Genomic DNA, 20,528 nt, shown 5'->3' with positions numbered 1-20,528 from the left:
TTCGTTGTGACATGATGCTATTTATGGTTTTGAAAAGAAGGTGAAACACTTAATTTTTTTATACCTAAAGAATATAAAACAATAATATAATAAATTATCGGCACGGAATACGCCTTCCTGATCACATGGAAATAAAAGTCTCATTGAGTTCTTGCCTAATTAGTTAATTATGCTTAATGCAGCTTTCAGGTAATTAGCCTTGAAGCTCAAAAAGTATAGAAGATATCCAAAACCGATTTCACTTTGTTAGTCACATAAATGCTCCTAATTTGATTAAATTCAGTCCATAAATAAACAAGTCGTTTTACTTTCAATGTCCCCCCCCTGAAGTAAATGTTCTCCTGTGGGACGCAAATACTCAAACTACCATAGCAGAGGGGACAAGTGCTATGTAACAGGCTACAGCTTGTGAATCGACCAGATTTAGGGGAATTCCCCTAAGTGGAGCAAGTTTTTGTGAAGAAAAATTTGACATCCACCTCAATGCAGCCGTACGGCTACATCCTGAACCAGGACGAATTTTTCTCCCAACTGCAAAATTTCTGAAAAAGCTGTACACCTTTCTTTTGTAGCTGTACGGCTGCATTTGAGGTGAGTGTCAAATTTCCCTTCGCAGGTTACAGCTTGTCTCTGTTGGCTGTTTCTGTTCTGTCCAGGATTGACAAATTCCATGAAATACGTACAGGGTTGAGCAGCTCATGCTGATGCCATGCTTTTGCCCCAGCCACCAGCTTGACTTGCGACGGGCGAGATTCCGTACCCTCGTGTTTACAAGCCAGGCATTTCCTGTGCACGCCCAGCGCCATCAACAGCTTTGCCTGGAACGCTCCTATTCTTTTATCCAACGTTTCGGGTTTCAGCCCCAGCGCGATGCAGGATTTTTTTTATTGTAAAATGTTCTCCTACCTCGACTGTATCCTTAGCTTCCGTAAATGAGAATGGTCTGCGATATTTTAGGTCGGTTTAGAGGTTGGGCGCGGCATATCAACACGTTAAATAAGCGTTTCACATCGCTCCGGAAGGGCGCGGCTTGTACCTATTTTGGAACGGAATATCGCTTGTGACTGCTCTGCAATAAACGGCTTCGAGATTTGGCATTTGTTAGACAAAGTATAAAAAGTGCAAACCTGAAACACGATTTTGATGGTGCTGGAAAATTCAACATCTCTAACTTTATTCCTCGGTTCATTGTGTGAACCACCCTGTACTTTATACATTACAGTATGTGCATCAGTTTTACATGGGCATAGCATTCCCCAGACATGCTCAAAAAGCCTATTTGCTTTGCACAGGGTGCCATTCCCGCACAAGCAATAGCAACACCTGTTTTTCATTTTTTTTTCAGGCCCTACATGTTAAAATTCAGTACCGTTCCAATAAGTATTTTGTTCACAGATAAAAAAAATTACTAAAGCTTTCAAGGCTACAGTCACAATCCGCAGACCCCAAGTTTCAGTGTACGACTGCGGATCCATCACTAAACACTGCACACACGCGCAAAGAAAGGCACAGCTTTTATTCTTATTTTTGTTCCTTTATGCACACTTATTTTTTAACGCTTTCTGTACACAGTTCTTTCCACAAATGACGGCATGATGTCTGATGGCGTCGTCCCGATAGGTGAGTTCTTGCGACATCACCAGTAGAGCGACTTGGCAATGAACGCGGCAGCCGATCCAATCCAGCCGACAGCTGAGGAGTTCTTAGAATTCTTGTGGCGCACAACCGCGTCATCCCGAATGATTTCGTCCTCTTCGGGAAGGTAGGGTGGCAGGTTTTCCTTCGCGTCCATTTTTTCCGCCGTTCCTGAATCCGCCCCTCCTGGCTCCGTGTCTGACGAAGCCTGCGACCGTTGTTTCGGAAATCAGCGACGAAACGACAGGATAAAGCTGTTTTTAGAAGAAAACTATGCTGAGAAAATTTTTTATGCAAAGCTTGGGGTTCCATGTATTTTTTCACATCTGCGAATAAAAACTCCCGGGGCTGCACTGTCTTCGAAACACGAGCTGTTTTATTAAAGCTTTGAAAAAATGAACACATCTTGGTGTGTTCCAAATGGCCTATGACTTCAATGGTGACCGCGTAGTTATAAAACACACCAGAATGTTCGTCTTCCTTGCGAAAGTAGCTCAGGACCTTAGCAGCACACATCCCAAACATGTTGAAAAAGCATTTCTTCAATTGACGCTGCTGAACTTACAGGATGACATGGTCCAAGCACAGGTCGGACATAGGCTAGGCTAGGGCTCTGCGCATTTTTGTTCTCCATGTACAAAAATGCCTTGTGGCAAAGCCAACTTTGTCGTGAATTCTCAACAGAAAAAAGCTGCAACTGTACGCGTCGACCTTAGTAACAACCACCATCAAGTTGGCCTGGCTCGAGAGAAATAAAATTTGCTCACAGCTTCCATCTAAATTTCGTGTCACCTCGACGTTGTGCGCCAAAAAGCTTTGCTGGTCGTCCACCCTCACACAGTAGAATGGTCCACGATTTTTTCAACCAAAGATGATCTATCATAATCATCATGCAAGCGGTTAATAGCCTAAAATACAGCCAAGGCCAAGCCACTGACTTCCACCCGAAATAGCCTGCAATAGCCGAATCCTGCCATAGCCAAATCCATTCTCTGTCACACAATTTTCTCACCTCATATTGCTATATCTAGCATCTGGCTTCCCTGGGATTCCTTCCCCCATCCATTCATAGCCAAAATCTTGCGTCACCCGACTCCTTTGCGTAACGGGCACTTCTTGTTGCCAGTTTCAGCCAGAACGTCTTCCACCCTCATCTGCCTCCAAATCAGCAATGCACACATATTCGTCTTTAAAGGGGCCATGCAGATAAAATACAAGTTTGTTTTATTCGAAAGATTTCATGTTTTGTAGTGCCCCAAGCACTTGTCCGGAAGCAAACAATAGTTTATTTACGTTGAAATTAATCAATTTAAGTAAAAATTTTGATTTTCCCACCAAGTCATATTTTCCTGACGTCTGCGATGACTTCACAAGAGCAGGTCTTCAAGCTAAACCTAGTGTGCTGGGGAGCCTTGTTTACCGTTAGTCAAACTAGATTGCGCCACCAAACCGCGGCGGGCCGTTTCCTGCCTCTTCTTTGTTTTTGAACGTATCTGCATCTGGCTTGCTTTTGTCAAGGTAGAAACTAATCACTTCGTGAAACGTGGTGTTCACTCGACAAATATGGTCACGTACGACACCGTCGCTTACAACAACCAGCCAGTGTCGTCTGAGACAACCCCAAAGCGCCGCACTGCTGTGGAGCTAAAACAAGCATAGTGCGCGCAGTGCCGACAGCAGTATGCATCGGTACTTCTGTGTTTACGTGTACTTCCTCAACTTCCACTGTTTACCCCACCATTCTTACTGCTATAAAAGGAATGGGCCCTAAATGTAAGTGCAGATAGCTTGCTCGGCAAGGTTATAGGCCCTGCCTAATTTGCATTTGCTTCTGGCAACCTCAGCCAATCGCAGTGCTGCCACATGACATCACAGGTTCTGTTGCGGGAAATGGGCTAGTGGGTCGCATGGCCATTCCCTTTTTTCCTAATTATGTAGCTTATTTCAGCGAAGTGAACGTTAAAAGTGGTGTCAGTATGATTCTAACGAGGCAATCTTTTGAATGAACCAAACTTGTGTTTCGTCTGCATGGCCCCTTTAAAAATGACACCTAAAATCTTTCTAGGATCAGCTGACTCAATCATTAAAACAAGGTAGGGTCTCACTTTCGCAAACATTTTCTACAGTGCCACCGTACGAATACTGAAGTACGCCACAAAACAGACGATCATCAACATTTTGTGCAATGTGCATTTAGTGCCTGTACGCAAAGCTCTATTGCAGAGTAGCTTGCAACAGATAGCAAGAACCAAACATCACTCAAATGAATCAAGCGAGCCAAACTAAGCAATGAGGATGGCAAAATGGTGGCTGCAAATGATAATGCTGAACAGCAAACGCAAACAGTTCAGCCCTTGGCTGCCATCAACGCTCACCACCCAAGCACTGCTTCCAACTAATCTATCAACTCATTCGAACTAATCTAACAGCTAATGTAGTGAAAACAGCAGAGGAAATACTATGGGACACCCCAAACATTCCTACAAATGCAGTTTCTTGCCGGTTACTATGTGGTGAAGAGGAATGTTTGAAGTATCTTAGGGCGTTGGGAGCTGTTTGGTTAGCACAGCAAAGGTAAGCACAAGTACCGTATTTACACGATTGTAGGTCAACCCTTTTTTTCAAGTTTGACAATCCAATGTGGGGGATCGACTTAGAATTGAACTCGAACTTTTCGCCGCTTCATGAGAAATCAGGGGTGCTACAAGCTGGGAAAAGCAAAACGCCCTCGTTTCTATGGTTACGGTTGAAGTGTAGTGTTTACCACTGCATACAGTCTTGCGTCAATAAAGGTGATGCCGACTTTGAAAATTGGCGTTCCCGATCTGTGCCCTTTGTCCACCGTACCTAGAGCGGCTAACTTCCCACCAGCACGTTAGGAAGTTTACTGAACGTAATATGATTATGCCTAGGTCAGCGCCGTGCACTGATTCAAGGGATTTGGTAATACTCATTTTGTTTATTAGAGACGAACAAAACGGTTCTTGAATGCGAGTAACGCACTCACGAATCAAACGAAATCGCAAGCGGCCGCTTGTGTCAGCCACCATGCTGTTTGTTTTGATATCGCGCGGCAGTGGCCGCTGCCAATAGTTTCGATGGTTGTCTTCTCGCAGCGAATGTGTTCTCATTATTGGAAATAAACTTTCCCGCTCAACCCACAGCGCTTGGTTATTCCGCGTGCTTATACAAAAGCTTTTCTTTTTTAACATTTTCTGCGCACACCACGAGCGCACGGCTCTTGTGGGGGCATCGATCATTGATGGAAGAGCTGCTGTATGGGGGGTATTGTTAGTTGACGGATGAGCTTCTCTTTGTGATACGATTTTCTAGGCGGCCACATTGCCCCGTGTTTGTGTCACTTCTGTGTTGTGCTGAACGTTCCGTCTGTCGCGAGTGCCCTGGGCCTGAAGAACTCTCTCGGCGCTTGCTCACAGTGGCGTTTAGACAGGCTGCTTTCTGCACTTGCTTTCTTTTCTTTTTTGAGAGATGCAATTTTGGGGGGGTCGACCTACATTCGAGTCGACTTACAATCATGTAAATACAGTACACACGCAAAACACACAAGCAATTGCGCAATCAGCACCTGGCAGCTTCTTGAGTATTCGCCCACGCACGCTGGTCTCGCTCGTTTCGTGCCGACGCACCTAATGAAGCATTGAAAAGGCACTGTTCCAAATTACGGGCACGAAAGTGCTCACCGCAGCTGTGCCCGGCGACCTCGGTGGGCGGTTGGCGACCTGCATCGCAGACATGGTTCCCGTCGACTTGATGGCCTGCACTAGCACCTGAAAGGCAACAACAGTCCATGTTAAAGGAGCCATGAAGAGAAAACAAAAGTTTGTTTTATTCGAAAGATTAGGTGTTTCATAGTACCCCAAGCGCTTTCCCGGAAGCAAATGATGCTTTATTCACTGAGAAATAAGGCAATTTAAGCCAAAATTTTAAATCTCTCGCTAAAATTGAACATTCCGTGACGTGTACAATGGCGTCATAGAGCCGGTCCATGAAACAGATACTTAGTATGTCGACTCCATATAGCACCCACACGCGGGAGTCGATCGAGACGGCGGCCATTTTAAAAATACTAGTAAAACCTAGTGCACCCGCAGCCCTAGTCATGGAATCGCCTGATCCGGAGAACAAAACTCTCGCCGAGGAGCTCGGGCTTGCATTTAACAACCTCACACCACTAAAACGCTCAATGCTTCTAAGTGCACGAGCGGCAAGAGTTGTGGGATACGCGGTGGACGGGAAAGCGACCATTCTGCGATAGCCACAACAGACGAACGCCCAGCCGTCGGCACCGCTGCCTCGTCAGCCCCGTCGCGACGGACGAATATAGACTGGTGCGTATGTGCCGTATTTTGATTACGGTTAATAATAGTTCAATTTCAGTAGCAGTATCACTTATGCCAGTTGGCCAGTGTCGTGTATGGAAAGCCGTTCGCGCGAGCTCTCTGCTTCGACCAGAAAGATACGAGCGTCAATGCGCGGTGTTTACGGCATTTTTTTTCCCAAGGTAAGAGCGATTTGACGAAGTCGGCGACGAGCGCCAGCATGTCCCAGGAGTGAGCTAACGTAAGGGTCCCTGCCGTAATCACTTCCTCGGAAATGAAGCGACCACACTCGTACTTCCTTTAGCTCTCTTTCTCCTCCGTTTGCAAAGTTCACAAAACGTAGCCACTTGCTTCGCCTAGGTTCGTCGTTGGGCAGCACATGAAAGGAGATCTCCTCACCGGCGGAGATGTCGCACTCCCTCGACGATTTGCCCGTACTACATGGGCATTTCAAAACGCAGCAACGAAATTTCATTGTAAAGTACTTGAACAAACTGAAGTTTTCAGTGGTTGTAAACTGGAAACGAGCTCGTAACGACAGCAGCAAGCCAACACCATTCGAAACTTACGCGACGACTGGCACTATCTCGTCGCTTCTTGCTGTTCCTTACTCCCCTCGTTTCTATTTTTACCTTTGCTGGTTGGCGATATGACGGCCAACCTCCTGTGAAGGGATTACGATACGAAGCAAGGTCGCGGCTGTGCGTGCTGGAACGGTTTGTTGGCCCCGAAGAGCCTCGAACCCGAAAATTCGTCTGCGCGACGGCGACATGTCGAGCTCGGCCGGCGCTAGTTTCGTACGCATTGGCGCACACGCTTGTGTGTTCGTTCGGACCTTCAATCGTTTACTCCACCGTTCTTTGTCATAAAAAGAATGTGCAGTATGTTTCACGGGCATTTAGCTCGCTATGCAAACTGTAAGCCCTGCCTAACATGCGTTTGCTTTTGCCGGCCTCCGCCAATCGCAGAGCATTCCCAAGTGACATCACAGGTTCTGTTGCGGAAAATGAGCTGGTGGGTTGCATGGTCATTTCCTTTTTTCCTAATTATGTAGCTTATTTGAGCGAAGTTTGCGTTATAAGTGGTGTCGTTATGGCTCTAACGAGGCAATCTTTCGAATGAACCAAACTTGTGTTTTCTCTTCATGGCTCCTCTAAACACACTGCTCTCGGGTGTGGATTTCTAAAAATGGGAAGCAGGGAATTAGGGCCGACTACAAAACTAATGATCTACAAATGAACTGGTGCACTGTGAACCTTCGGGGCTGGTAGGAAAAAAATTCTGAGACTCCTTTTTCATTTTGTTCACCGTACAGGGTAAACATTATTCTTGTATGACATTAGCGGGCCCACCAGGCAAGCTTAATTTCTCATTGGTACCAGACAAATAATTTTTTAATGTAAAAAACTACAACTTAGAACAGTGGTACATGGCCAAATTGTATTATTTTAATCATGGCGTCAGATGCGTCCGTAAGAACCTCTTTAGGTGGCCAGAACAAAACACAGCAAGGAAAACAATTTTACAGCTGTCTACGAGTTGGGCAAAAAAATGGAGCAGCATTAAATCTCTTCACCAGCTCAGATGGCCTAATCGTTACGGATTAATATTTTTCTAACATTAATCTGCAAAAGAAAGAAAAAACAATTGAAAATGGGCCATCAAAGCAGTGAGGTGTCGTTAAAATTAATAGAACATAGCACTTTTAATCACCAGAAAGATGCTCCATCCAAAATAATATTGAAATCAGGAGACAAAGCAGTCAATCTCATGTCCCAGCACGTAACGCTGGTCAAGAAAAAAAAAAATAATAATAAAATAAAATGAAAAGCGTTTACACTAAGAACTTCTTTCGTCTTGATTTTCTTCTTGTTCACGCCAGCATCGTTACTTCTGTTCTAAGCTGTACCCCAACAAGAACTTGTCACATCGTATAACATCTTGAAGGTGGAAGCGCTCACAAAACAGGGACGAAAGTAGAAAAAACATAGATGACACGGCGCAATTGTCCCGTGTCTACTTTCGGCCCTGTTTTTTGAGCGCCTCCACCTTCAAGATGAACAGGTACCAACTAGCCCAATTGTCCGTTCTACTGCACATCGTATAACCACCTGATAAACACAATTTTAAAGAAATTGGCTGAACACACGTGATTTCTTGGTTATAGTAGCACAGTTGAAAGCAAGTGTCACAAAAACTTGACAGCTTTCCTGTTACTGATGCCGCAACACGTGCAAGCACCCTACCACTGCAAAACCAGAAAACCAAGACGACAAATTCTCCCTCTCTCTGTCCGTCTGCCTCACTTGCTCACCTTTGGTGAGAGGTCTGACTTGACACGAACAACGCACCGCCGCCTCGCGACGTCAAAGGTGAAGCTGATCACCCCTCGCACGCCAAGCAGCTTTTCCTCGCACAGCTGCTTGTCACTCTGGTGATGGGAAAAACAAGGTGAAAACAAAAAAAGAGCCAACCTGAGATTTTTCACACGCATTCTGTAGTTGAGAGTGCCCCATCTCAAAACAACTTGTGCAGTGTTCATGAACATTTGCGCACAAATGCACACAGTCATTTCGCAGAATGCTAGCGCTTCGCTGCAAAGCACGATGCATGCGTTCAGGTTCTCCCTCTACTGACAACACTTCCAATCATTAGCTGCATCTCGCTCCTGGCAGAGGTAGCACCTCAAACGTGACCCACATTGACACATGCAGAGAAGCCTCCACTAGTCATTCATCTTTTAAGAAATACACAAAATGAAAAGAAATACAAAATCAAATACCAACATCGATGACATTTAGTAGCTGGCACTCTTTAATTCTGAAACCCGGACAACATATGCAGGGGGAAAGCTTTTTTTACCACTGATCAACTAATCACGTCAACTTCAAGAGTGCCAACAAAAAGTATGCTTATCTGTAGCAATCCTTTTTCAGATGCGATTGCATCTCATTCACTCGCCTTGTCCCTGCTTACAGCGTTGTTGTTGCCCGTCCACACCCCTCCCCCATTCTCCTCGCCGCGCGAGCTGCGCTTTCCGCCGCTCACCCCCTCTCCTCACCGATAGCGAACACTCTCTTGCGAGGGGCATTGGATTCGATTCGATTGGGTTGGGTTGGCTTTGGATTGGATTGGATTAAAGTGGATTGTGTTGCGTCATAGCCGCGGCAGGTGGTTGGAAACAACAACGGGGCCCCCTATGCGTCGCATCTACACAGGGGTTCCCGCGAGGGGAGGTGGGAGAAATTTTTTTTTTCTTTATTGTCCCCAAACTGCTGCTGTATATGACCACCCTCATTTAATACCCCTCCGGAGGGCCTTAGAGGAGTTAATACCATATGTGCACGATTCTAATGTGCCCCCATTTGTTACGCACAGCTAAGCTTACTTGTGAAAATTTGAAAAAATAACCTAAAACCGATTCTACTGAGCAGATGTAAGGGGCATGACATTATGTACCTGGCAGAACACATTTTATTGAAGCAGGCAACTCTAGCAGCAAAAATTCCTTGTGCTTCATAAACTTGGTTATACAACCACTTCCCTCTGGCACTAAAACTAAAGTGGGGAGCACTGAGAGATGATTTCGGTTTTGAGCCCGATCATAATGCACACGCAAATTGTAAGGCTACTTTTACAACAAAAAAATAAAAAACGGCGGACGCTTTTCTGATGGAGGCGAAAAGCAAAAACGCCCGTGTGTTCGAGATTTCGGCGCACGTTAAAGATCCCCAGGTGGTCAAAATTAATCCGGAGGCCTCCACTACGGCGCGCCTCATCGCCTGCATTGCGTCGGCGCGTTAAACCCTACAATCAATCAATCAATCAATCACTTTTAGCAAAACAGGGTGCAGTAAATACACAATAGATGGCAACACATAATGGTAGATAAACCATAGAGGAATAGATAAAATAAATCCACATGCAGCCACGCCCATCATTCATGAGGTCCCGCCTTAGATAGACAACAATTGAACGCCGTGCACTGCATTAACCATTTACGAAGAACAGGGATTCTACTCCACCTTGAGTGGTGGCATTCTTGCGTGTTCGCTTGCATTGTCCATACACTGGTGCGAGACCTCATAGAGCCAGCCAAGATTCTCAAGTTAGTACACATTTTTTTTTTTTCTTATTGTAGGCGCTGGTAGCGTGCTTATTGAGAGGACCATGAAAACAAAATTCAGCTTTGTTAATTTGAAAGAACCAGCCTTTGGTAAATGACTCAGCACTGCTCTAGCAACGAAAGACGCTTCTTTTTTATCCGAAAGAATGTGAGGAATATTGAAAAACTTCCAAATTTCATGCCGCAGCGACTAGGAAGGGGTGATGTAACATGGTCCAGCACTAAAAACGTACTCATCAGTGCGTGAACTGCATGTTAACTCTTTCCTTACGGCACCATAGACCATCGGACACGGAGTTCCAATTAGTATTTCAAACATCCGGCAAAGGCTAAAAACGGCGCCTTGCAAACAACTAACGCCATCTGGCGTACTTACAGGCAACTTCTTTTTCGATTATATTATGTTTTGTTGACACTTCACCAGCGGAGACGGCGCTGAGAGTGAAATTTGAACCCGCAATAGCGGCGAGTTGTGTGAACATGGCATCCGCTTCATGGCACGCTCCGTAAAAGCAGACAGCTGTGGCATTTTTGTTACCCTAGCAGCAGTGATGGCTCAAGCAACGATGTGGATTTGTTAGATTTTAGTTCTCATACAGACGCTACCAATCAACAGTAGGTTTGTTTTTGACTTTATGCTGTATTTATAAACAAAACGTGCTTCTTATCTGACAAGTGCAGTTTTACTTTGATGTGTAGGGCCTGGACAACTTGCGGCAGGGATACTTTGCCAAATGCACCGCGCCGTATCGCGTTATCACCTTAAAGATAGCTTGGCGCTCGTGTCCGATTAGCTCTGTGGAGCGATGTGCGACGCTTCTCAACATTGCTGGATGTTTTGCTTTCTTGTTTTCTGCCATTGAAGTGATAAGGATTTTGTGTGAGATGCATATTTTATAGAGACAAACCCTCAAGTGGCTTGGCGGAGTGGCACAGCCATCAATTCCGCTAGCCTCATGGGCCCACAAAAATCCAAAACTTGGTGTACAACGTTAATTTATGTTAAATCATAGCTTAGGAACATAGGCACAACTTATATATCTTAGAATTCCTAAAATAGTTTTTAGGCTCAGTACAATTGTCTATATAATTTGTGTGTGTACTTTTTTCGCACATTTTTTTTCTCCCTATTTGACCAATAAACTGTAAATATTTGTAGAGAATGTAGAAAAAGAGAATGGCGGCCTCCTGCCTGTCTTCCCTATCTCCGTCCCTTTCTTTACAGACCTACTACAACGCGGCCTAGAACAACAGGCACAACTGCAATTAAACTACCTCAAACCAAAAACTAACTTTGCAAACAGGCACTACTTTATATTTTTAGCTGCTTTCAATTATTATTACTGCCAGAGTGCAAGCCTGACGTGAAAAATCGTCTTCTGGTTGACCACTGGTGCCCTCAACAAAAACTAAATGGTGATGCAGCGTAAGTACAAGCAGTCTGTCTTTTTCTTCGTAGCAGTGACGTGTGACAACCACGCTTCATTTCTACACTTATTTGATGCGAGGGCGTGTCAAAAATTACATTTTTGTCGCATAAATGAAAATTGAAATGATTTTGAAAGGGCATTTTCTAAGCTAACCCCAAATAGCTTTACCTGTTTCAAAAACAGCTCAAACACCATGAAAACGGGCTCCGAAGTTATTGTTCAACTTGAGCTATTATAAATGGGTGCAGTAACGAAAGAGTTGAAGAGTGTAACCACATAAAACACTCATCTAGGCAGCATGCCCAATGCACCGTGCAACCCTAACCTGGGAGCAAAGCCCGTCGATGTGGAGCGAGACCACCTTGGCCGTGGCGTTGTGTGGTCCGAGCAGCGAAGGACACGGGGGTGGGGAATGAGCAGCATCAGCGTCCTGCCTGAAATGACGAGAACGGGGCTCTCATGAGCGACAGACACCCTTCCACACGAGAGTAATTCCACTCCCCTGTTTTCTCATCCCACTCCATCTAGATGCCAATCTCCTAATCCCCCTTAATGTGGGCCTGCAGTTTTCCCATCCAACTCCATCTAGATGCCAATCTCCTAATCCCCCTTAAGGGGGCAGTTGGGTCTTTGGGGCCGAAAAACGGTCAAAGAAAGCGTTTTCGGAAAAATGGCATTTTCAGCCTCCACGGCCATTTTTCTATCAGTCTGTAAATTTCCTCATCAAAAGGCACCATATTTTGTTGTTGTTATATTATAACAGCATTTTAAAGTGCACTCTACAGCTCATATCAGAATTCGATGGTGAAACGGCACTTTTCTTGCAAAGCAAAGCTAGCATTTCGTCCTCGGATATCTCGGCACCCAGAGCAGGTACAACTGTAACTCCTTTTGCTTCTGATACCGAAATGTGTGGAGAATACAATGTTGGAAACAAATTTTTCAAATGGAGGCTTTGGAAAATTATTATTGTGTTCAATTGGCACCACCTGCAATCCATTTCTGGCACAGCGCGGGAGAAACGAAGTTCACTGTGTTGTAAAACGACCAAAAATAGCTGAACCAAAAAAGTTCTTCCTATGTTGTATTCTTTAGTCATTTGTCTGCCTAGCCACGTGGTAATTGCTATTCTGTATGAAGTGGTTATTTTGTAACTGTGACCCAAAATAATGGCAATTAATCACTAATTAACTCAAAATTTAATCAACTCACAAAAAATCTAATGGCAGATGTGAAATCAGCACAAAAAACTCTATAATGCAGTGCATTTTCATTAAAATTGGTTGGTAAATAAAAAAAAAATAGCTCTAAGACCAGTCTCCCCCTTAATGTGTAATCGCACATTTGGGCTTGCAGTTTTCCTATCCCACTCCATTTAGATGCCTATCTCCTAATCCCTCTTAATGTATAACAGATTGATTGCAGGGTTTTACGCGCCAACGCAACGCAGGCGATGAGGCGCGCCGTAGTGGAGGGCTCCGGATTAATTTCGACTACCTGGGGATCTTTAACGTGCGCCGAAATCTCATACACACGGGCGTTTTTGTTTTTCGCCTCCTTCAGAAAAGTGGCAGCCGCGGCAGTGAATCGAAACCGTGGTCTTGTGCTCAGCAGCGCAACGCGTTAGCCACTGCGGTGGGTCCTTAATGTATAATCGCACATTTCGGCTTGCATCCCACTCCATATAGATGCCAATCTCCTAATCTCCCTTAATTAATGTATAATCGCACATTTGGGCTTGCTACAAGAGCAGAGACAAACCATTCTCTTTCATGAGCAGGCTCTTGTATTCCTGCAAGCATTATACAGTAGCAGACTGATTTTTCAGACTTCGAGGGGAACGAAAAATAGTCCGCATAAAAGAGCAGTCTGAAAAATCCACCAGTCATTACTACTGTGGGACAACTGGCAGTTCTTTGGGAAAGTCCGGAATATCCAGCAAGTCAGAATTTTTGGAGTCCGAAAAAACGGTTGGCTACTGTAACCACGCAGTGCTGGAATAGGAGATCATGGCAAACAGAACAAACTCCTTTAGTTTCCTTTGGGAGGCATCTCACTATGCACGCTAGTGTTTAAAAGGACGAGAAGTAGGATCATAACGCTCTTCTCGTTCAAGCTGGATAAGCACATCCCAATACCAGCATTAAAGGGGCGATGAAGAAAAAATACAACCTTTTTCACATTGAAGGAACTAGCCTTTATTGCCCCAGTCAGATTCATTCGAGCCCTAAGAAACATTTTTTTTTACGAAAAAAACACAAGAAACTAAAAAATTGTCAACTGTGCTCTACACTACATGACCAAGGCCAGCAATAAAAAAGTAATCGGTGTTTCAACTGCACGTAGCATTCAAGTGCCATCAAATAGAACTAGGGGCTCCATTTCTTGGTAGTGGCTCCAGTCGGCTACTGCCAATTTAGAGACGTCCCCAGACAGTGGCACACCACTGCATCACCTGTTTTCACTAATGTCTCGGTCATCTGTTTGAAGTTTGCAATAGAACAGGCATAGCCGTATTCGGGACAAAGCGCAGTCTTTGCAATGAACCAAACTTCAACTTTGTCTATACTGCCCCTTCGAAAGAGCCAGTAGAAGTTTAAGAGGGGAGGGGCGCACCAAACGTTGCTGCCAGGTTCCCGACGGGGTGGCTGGTGGTCAGCCACCGCTGCCTCCTCCTGCTGTCGGGCGATCAGAGCCACCTTGGCCTCGAGAAGACGCATTTTGAGTCGCAGTGCTGCCTCCCGAATCGCCAATGAGCCAGGCCTGCATCACCATCACAGTATCAAGACCATGGATGTACTTCCAGAGCCATCACTCACTCCACCCCCAGCTGCAAGCTCTGCTAGACATCGTTTGAAAGGGCTGCGCAAGGGACTTTTCACAAAAACAGACGCAAAAAATGTGTACATTTTGTCGTGAAGACAGTACAATTGTTGCCTTTGTGTTGCGCTAGGGACTTTTCACAGAAGCAGACAAAACAAAATAAAAAAACGATTGCACCGTCTTCATGAAAAAATGTACACTTTCTCGCGTCTCTTTCTGTGAAAAGTCCTTAGGGCGACACGAAGGCAACAATTGCAATGTCTTCATGACAAAATGTACACCTTTTGACTGCTTCTGTGAAAAGTCGCTAGTGCAACCTTTTCAAGCAATGTTCCACCAACTACCCCAAAGCCAAGCTTTACTCTGCAAGACAGCCGTAACTGCCGAACACCTTGGATGGATGGATTGTAGGGTTTAACACACCGACGCGACGCAGGCAATGTGGCGCACCGCAGTAGAGGGCTCCGGATTAATTTTGACCACCTGGAGATCTTTGACGTGCACCGAAATCTCATACACACGGGCGTTTTTGCTTTTCGCCGCCATCAGAAAAGCAGCTGCCGCAGCCGGGAATCGAACCCACGTCCTTGTGCTCCCGAACACCTTGGGGTGAAACTTGAGCAGGTTGCAATTTTCAGCGTACAATGCGTTTTATAAATTTAGAAATTGAAGTTCGTAATGTGTGGACCTTTGTGACTCTAGAGCATACTGTCATGGTTGTACTGGCTTTGTTATTAATAAGAAAAATGTGTATTTGATCCAAGAGAGGCCATTACAAAAAGTCCCAACTGCAACACTGTTTGAGCCGAGCTGTATTTTTTACTTTTTGCCATTTTTGAAATAAAGAAAAACTGACAACCTCTCATGGACTAATAGGCCTCCAACCCCGGTGACCAACATTAATGGTCACCGCGGTTAATGGACTAACATTAATGGACTAATAGGCCTCCAACGGCCCCTGGCAATGCTTATTGAAGGCTCCTTCACTGCTACATTGTACTTGCATCTCTCTCTTGGCTTTTCTTTGGTTTCTTCATCTTCTGGTGTGAACTGCTTTGACCGGCAGGCTGCCAACACTTCACTCCACAGCGTTTTAGCTCGCCTTAGCTGGCTAGCACCTGTCATGTGATAAGACAACAGTACTACATGCACTAACCTAACTTTCGTTCGAACACTGGCAACGCGCTGAACGGCAACACTGCACTGGGACAACACTGGCAAAGATGGCAATTCTTCAATATACACCAGTTGTGAAACTCCACTTCAGAATACAGCAAGCGGGGGCCCCCCCCCCCCGCTTCGCTGAAGCTAAGGAGCAAGTGTATTGCTGGTGCAGCTATACCTAGGAGACAAAAACCGGACATTGCTACAAAATATTCACTCAAAGGAGTAGTGACACGAAATTTCAAAGCTGAGACAACCATGTAAAATGCTTCCTTTATATCAGGAAATATCTCCCAGCAAGTTTCAACAGTAGCCGTTCAGTATAACATTTTAAATCAATTTTAATCTTTGCCCACCCGAGAAAGCCCAGAGTGGGCCAGCGTGACATCATCTGCTCCTTGCCCCAACCTGCTGACGTCGGGGCTCCTGTGACGAAGCCGATGCGCTGGCTGCGGTTGGCGCAGGCTGCTACGCCATGTGTATCACGTCATGGTTTTGGGACTGACATCGTGCTGCCCGGGCGTGTGGGGATGGTGAAGACCTCGGCCGGTATAAGCGCACGTGCATGTCCAGATTGGCAGCAGTGCAACAAGAATTGTGACATCACAGGCGCCCTCCCGTCATGGCGGCCGCTCAGCGTTGGTTCTGCCTCAACCGAAACTGACATGAATAAACGATGCCATAAATGATTGTTTACGCTGTGATTGACCGTCTAATGTGTGGGAATCGTGCAGAACTGTGATCCGCGATCCCGAGCCAGTGCGCACGGGGAGAGACGTGCCGCACTGAAACAGGTTTGGTGCTTCACTGGTTCATCGGTGCCCCCCGAGAGATGGCACCACCAATCCGTGCAGGGCATAAGTGCGTGGGCGGCGCAAACGTATGCGTGCGGAAGGGAGAGTGAGTTAGGAGGTCCGGGCTGGGGAGGATTGGCAGAACAGGGCGGCGATGATGGCAGACATGTATCTCAGGTGGGAACTGTTGTATGTTGTGTGCCATGAGTGCCTGCCTCCCGTTCGCGATCACGACCAGGACGGCGTAATTCGTGAACGCCGTCGAGCCTTGTGCTCGCATGCTTTGGGAGTTCCCAAATAAATGGCTGTGCTTCGGCACTACTGTCTACTGTGTTCTTGTATCAGAGAACCTCGCTGGGCTTCCGTGGGTGCAAGAGCCCGCGTGGTTGACATGCCGGGAGCTAGCGTGGTGGCCCATGCCGGAGTACTGGCTAGGTCGCCCTGAAGAACCCCACGACATCCCACAAATGTATCATTCTATGATTAGTCGGCTGGTAGGCACCCATAGCAGTAAAAAAAAAAAACGTAACACAAAAATTTCGTGTCAGTACTCCTTGAATATATAAACACAACTTCATAAAATAAACCCTGCTTTTAAAATCAGGAACCACTGCATTAGGCAATATTTACATATGCATGTACAGTTTTTTTTCTTTTACGACTTACGGCAGCAGCTGCAAGCCCTTGAGCACTACTCCAGCTTTATGCCAACAGACAGCCAACTCATCAACTTGGACCAGCTTTTAATACATGGGGCTTATGGGGAGTTTCACAACTGGCATACACTGAGTAACTCTCTGGCACAGTGGTAGCACACTCAGCTTGTACACTGGAGACCCAGGTTCAGTTCTCACACAAACTCAAATGTGTTTCTTACTTTTTACAGTGGCAGGCATCCTCTGTACCCAACAGGAATGCCAGTTTTTCGCACTTTAGGCTTTCGCCTCAAAAATGTACAGCTCGCTTACTCAGTGCTGAGAGTTTCCAGGGAGGGTGCTAGGCCGCACGTCTTTGACACCACCGTGCATCTGTTGTCGTCCGCGCACAGCGCAGCCAGGACCTGGGTGTGAATAGAAATATCCGTTCCTACCATGCAGTCATGTAGCATGAGATATTAGCTCCGTATCGAGTGCACACGCCATGCACTTTCCCATCATACGCTGGTGTCAATCAATGAACAAGATGCCACTGCAAACAACCGTGGCCTTTTTACAATGAGCAAACATATTATCTATTCCAACTAATTACTCTCTACCAATGTGCGCTGTCATGCCACAGCGAACTACAATGCAAAAAAAACACCAAACACAATTTTTGTTTCAACATAGCGACTTCATTTTTTTTTACAGTCGAAGACCAATTTTTTAAACGGAAGCAATGCTCAAATAACCAAGCAGTCCAAAATTAGAGCCTGAAAAACCACTGAAATGTTACTGGATGGTTCCGCCAAAACAGTTAGGCAGTTAAAAAAAAAATCAGCAACTTCTGTAGATTCCTTGGCATTTGCTCGGCTGTCAACGCGGCTTTTCCTTACAAACAAATAAAGGTAAAAAAATTTTTTTTTCTCATTAACACGAGACACGAGTACGTCCTCGCAAGACTCAAACAACACTGCCCATTTTTCAAGCTACATACAACAAAGCAACCTACCAAACGTTACCAAGTGTATTTGTGATGCATTTGTAAGCCCTCAATGCATCTATCTTCTTTTTTTTTCAAACCCACGATGCTCCAGAGCACAGATTTCACGCCCATCCACTTTATTTTGCTAGAGTTGAGAGGGCGCTAGACGCGAGAAAATACGTTCGTCTGCACCTGTTCAACCGACTGTCACAGCTACCCACCATGCTGCAACTCTGCGGCACGCACCAAGCAAACGAAACAGTAAGTTCACCTCAATAGTGCAAGAAAGCCAACAAAAAACACATTAAAATCTAATTGCCTAGACTTTAACATTGAATTTGGCGACAGCATCCCAGATGCATCAAGTAGTGCCGTTGCGTAGACATGGACAAGTTACCCCTTAAAGGCCACCTGCACTCAAAATTTTATGACTTCTTGAAAACGCTATTTACGTATAGACTGCCTAAAAAGAAAGCAAGATGCAAAACACAACAGCTGAAATACACGCGCGGGGACCACAAGTGGTCAGCAAAGATCGGTGATTTTGAAACCAAAATCAAGGAGAGTGCGGCCATTGAAGTGACGTTGCAGCCGTCCAGCAAGTAGCCAGACGGTCAGCAGCTCGGGACCAAGCCTGCGTGCAAGCTTTACGCGTGCATGGGGCAGCAAACGGGTGAAGCGTGCGCAGCAGAGCTCGACCGGTTCTCCAGCTGAGTGGCTGGCCAGAGGAAGAAGCCCCCATCGGCTGGAGCGTCACAGGCGCGTCATGGCTGTTTACGCTGCTGGCAGGTGCACCGTGGTCTGCGGCGGAGATTTTTTAAACGCTTCTGACTGATTAACGAGGCGTTTCACGGGGCTACCACCCGTGTCCCAGCTGATATGGTGACACTTAATACACATTAAGGATAAATTTGGTCGAGGTGAAATTTGAGTGCAGTTGGCCTTTAACAGCCCATTAGGCAAGCTTAATTTCTCATTGGTACCTGAGAAATAATTTTTTCAATATAAAAAAAAAACTACTACTTAAAACAGTAGTACATGGCCAAAAGAACCCATTGTATTATTTTAATCATGGCGTTAGATGCATCCGTAAAAAGCTAGGTGCTGTTGGGAGCGAAAGTCTGCATTCCCCTTGTGCAAGAGTGTCTGCTACCAGGATACTGGCTGTGTGGCCCATTTTACCCACATGTATCTTCGTTGGCTCGTTCGAGTTGATAATCTGCAGTGGTAGACGGAAGGACTGAACGGTGTCGCTTCAGCTGCACATGTATCGCGCCATTTGAAAGCATTCTGGCTGTGCCAGGTTGAGCAAGGGAATTACTGTACAGTGATGCAATGAACGAGGGTGCCTTTCTTGTTACTTCTTATCGCAAACAAAAGCACGCGACCCGCTTCGTTAAACAAGGCTCGAGCATGTACTGGTATATGCTTAAGTCAGAGATTATGACTTTGAAAACCACATGAAGGATAAGGAGTAACAAGAAATGAACAAAACGCAGCTGACCACTAACAGACAGCGACCGCAAATTTAGCCGCTCATGGCGACCACTTTGAAAAGACGCGCAACATGTGCAGCCCAAGTGACACCGTTTGGTCACTCTGTTTACCAACTGTGTCTCGGCTCGTGGGAGTAAACGAAAATGCGTGTAGTTGAAATAGGCCCCACAGTCGGTATCTCGGCAGCAGGCGAGCTTTCGCGAGGTGGCGCTGTAATGCGTTTCGGCCGCTCCCTGCGCCGAATCGTGACTTTTGCTCCCGAGAGTACAGCAATGATATGCACAGGGCACTTCATAAGATTCCCCTCGTTGGCAACTTTTCACGACGCGAGCGCAAATGGATAGGTTTCCCAGGATTTTGGCGCTACTCAGGAACGGAGACGCAAAATTTGTCGCCACACGACTCTTCAATGCGTACAAAAGGGGAGAGGGGGGGAGGCATGTAGGGGTTGTAAGAAGATTCTTTGGAGAAGAGATAAAAGTAATGCACTGTCAATGCGCCGTTTCTCTTTGGCAATTGTTTAGCACTTTCTAGGCGGCAGCATGTTGTCTATAGTTATCGCCCCGCCCCCGTCCTGATTTATCCTCCTTTTTTAAAAGACCTGCCTTGAGAGACAGCAGCACGATCTCATCCGTCGTCTCCTGAAGAACGTAGACCAGAAAATTCAACACCATCTGGTCCTGCAACAGCACAAAGGAATTCCCAGTTAATATTTTTCCCCGCGTCGGCACGTAGAATTCAGCAACGTCGATAATAAAACGTGACAGTACCTTGTGGAGCACGCTTCGCTGTTTTTCTTCATCTACGAGATCCGCGTAGAGCAGCAGCAAGTCCTTGGTGGCTTGCAAATTAATCGGAGCCCTGCGCAAACACACACAATTGACTATGACCGTGAAACCAAAGAAGGATGAATACCCTCACATTATCAGTGATCACCAGTTCCCTCGCTGCCAGCACTGTATCAAAACTGTAAAAAAACAAGAGCCACTAGTAAAGATATTTAGCGGCTCTATTCAAAAAAAGTGCCAATGCTTCGCTCGCCATTTGTAAAAAACCTGAAACGCAATAAATTGTGTTTTAATTTTAAAAAATTCTA

At 45.7% G+C, this 20,528-nt stretch overlaps 1 protein-coding gene across 1 annotated transcript; it reads right to left on the bottom strand.

Annotated features, from left to right (window-relative positions):
* Positions 1-1,497: 1,497 nt before the first annotated feature.
* On the bottom strand, positions 1,498-20,481 carry LOC144157784 (uncharacterized). Its single transcript, XM_077688543.1, has 9 exons — positions 20,354-20,481; positions 20,203-20,293; positions 20,038-20,112; positions 17,281-17,372; positions 14,148-14,294; positions 11,857-11,965; positions 8,290-8,406; positions 5,337-5,423; positions 1,498-1,843 (listed from the first exon to the last, which is right to left on the bottom strand). Coding segments are annotated over exons 1-9 (927 nt in total). The 5' UTR covers positions 20,356-20,481; the 3' UTR covers positions 1,498-1,636.
* Positions 20,482-20,528: the final 47 nt, after the last annotated feature.

This window comes from Haemaphysalis longicornis, unplaced genomic scaffold (genome assembly GCF_048455015.1).
Source record: "Haemaphysalis longicornis isolate Haplotype H1 unplaced genomic scaffold, Haemaphysalis longicornis Haplotype H1 scaffold_10, whole genome shotgun sequence".
Lineage (NCBI taxonomy): Eukaryota > Metazoa > Arthropoda > Arachnida > Ixodida > Ixodidae > Haemaphysalis > Haemaphysalis longicornis.
Note: the sequence above shows the minus strand (reverse complement) of the source record. Positions and strands in the feature narration are given on the sequence as shown.

Coding starts and splice junctions, on each gene's coding strand:
- LOC144157784 (XM_077688543.1), bottom strand. Junction 14,295..17,280: donor CTGGAAACTCTCAGCACTGA/GTAAGCGAGCTG, acceptor ATGGTGATGCAG/GCCTGGCTCATTGGCGATTC. Junction 11,966..14,147: donor GAACCTGGCAGCAACGTTTG/GTGCGCCCCTCC, acceptor TCGTCATTTCAG/GCAGGACGCTGATGCTGCTC.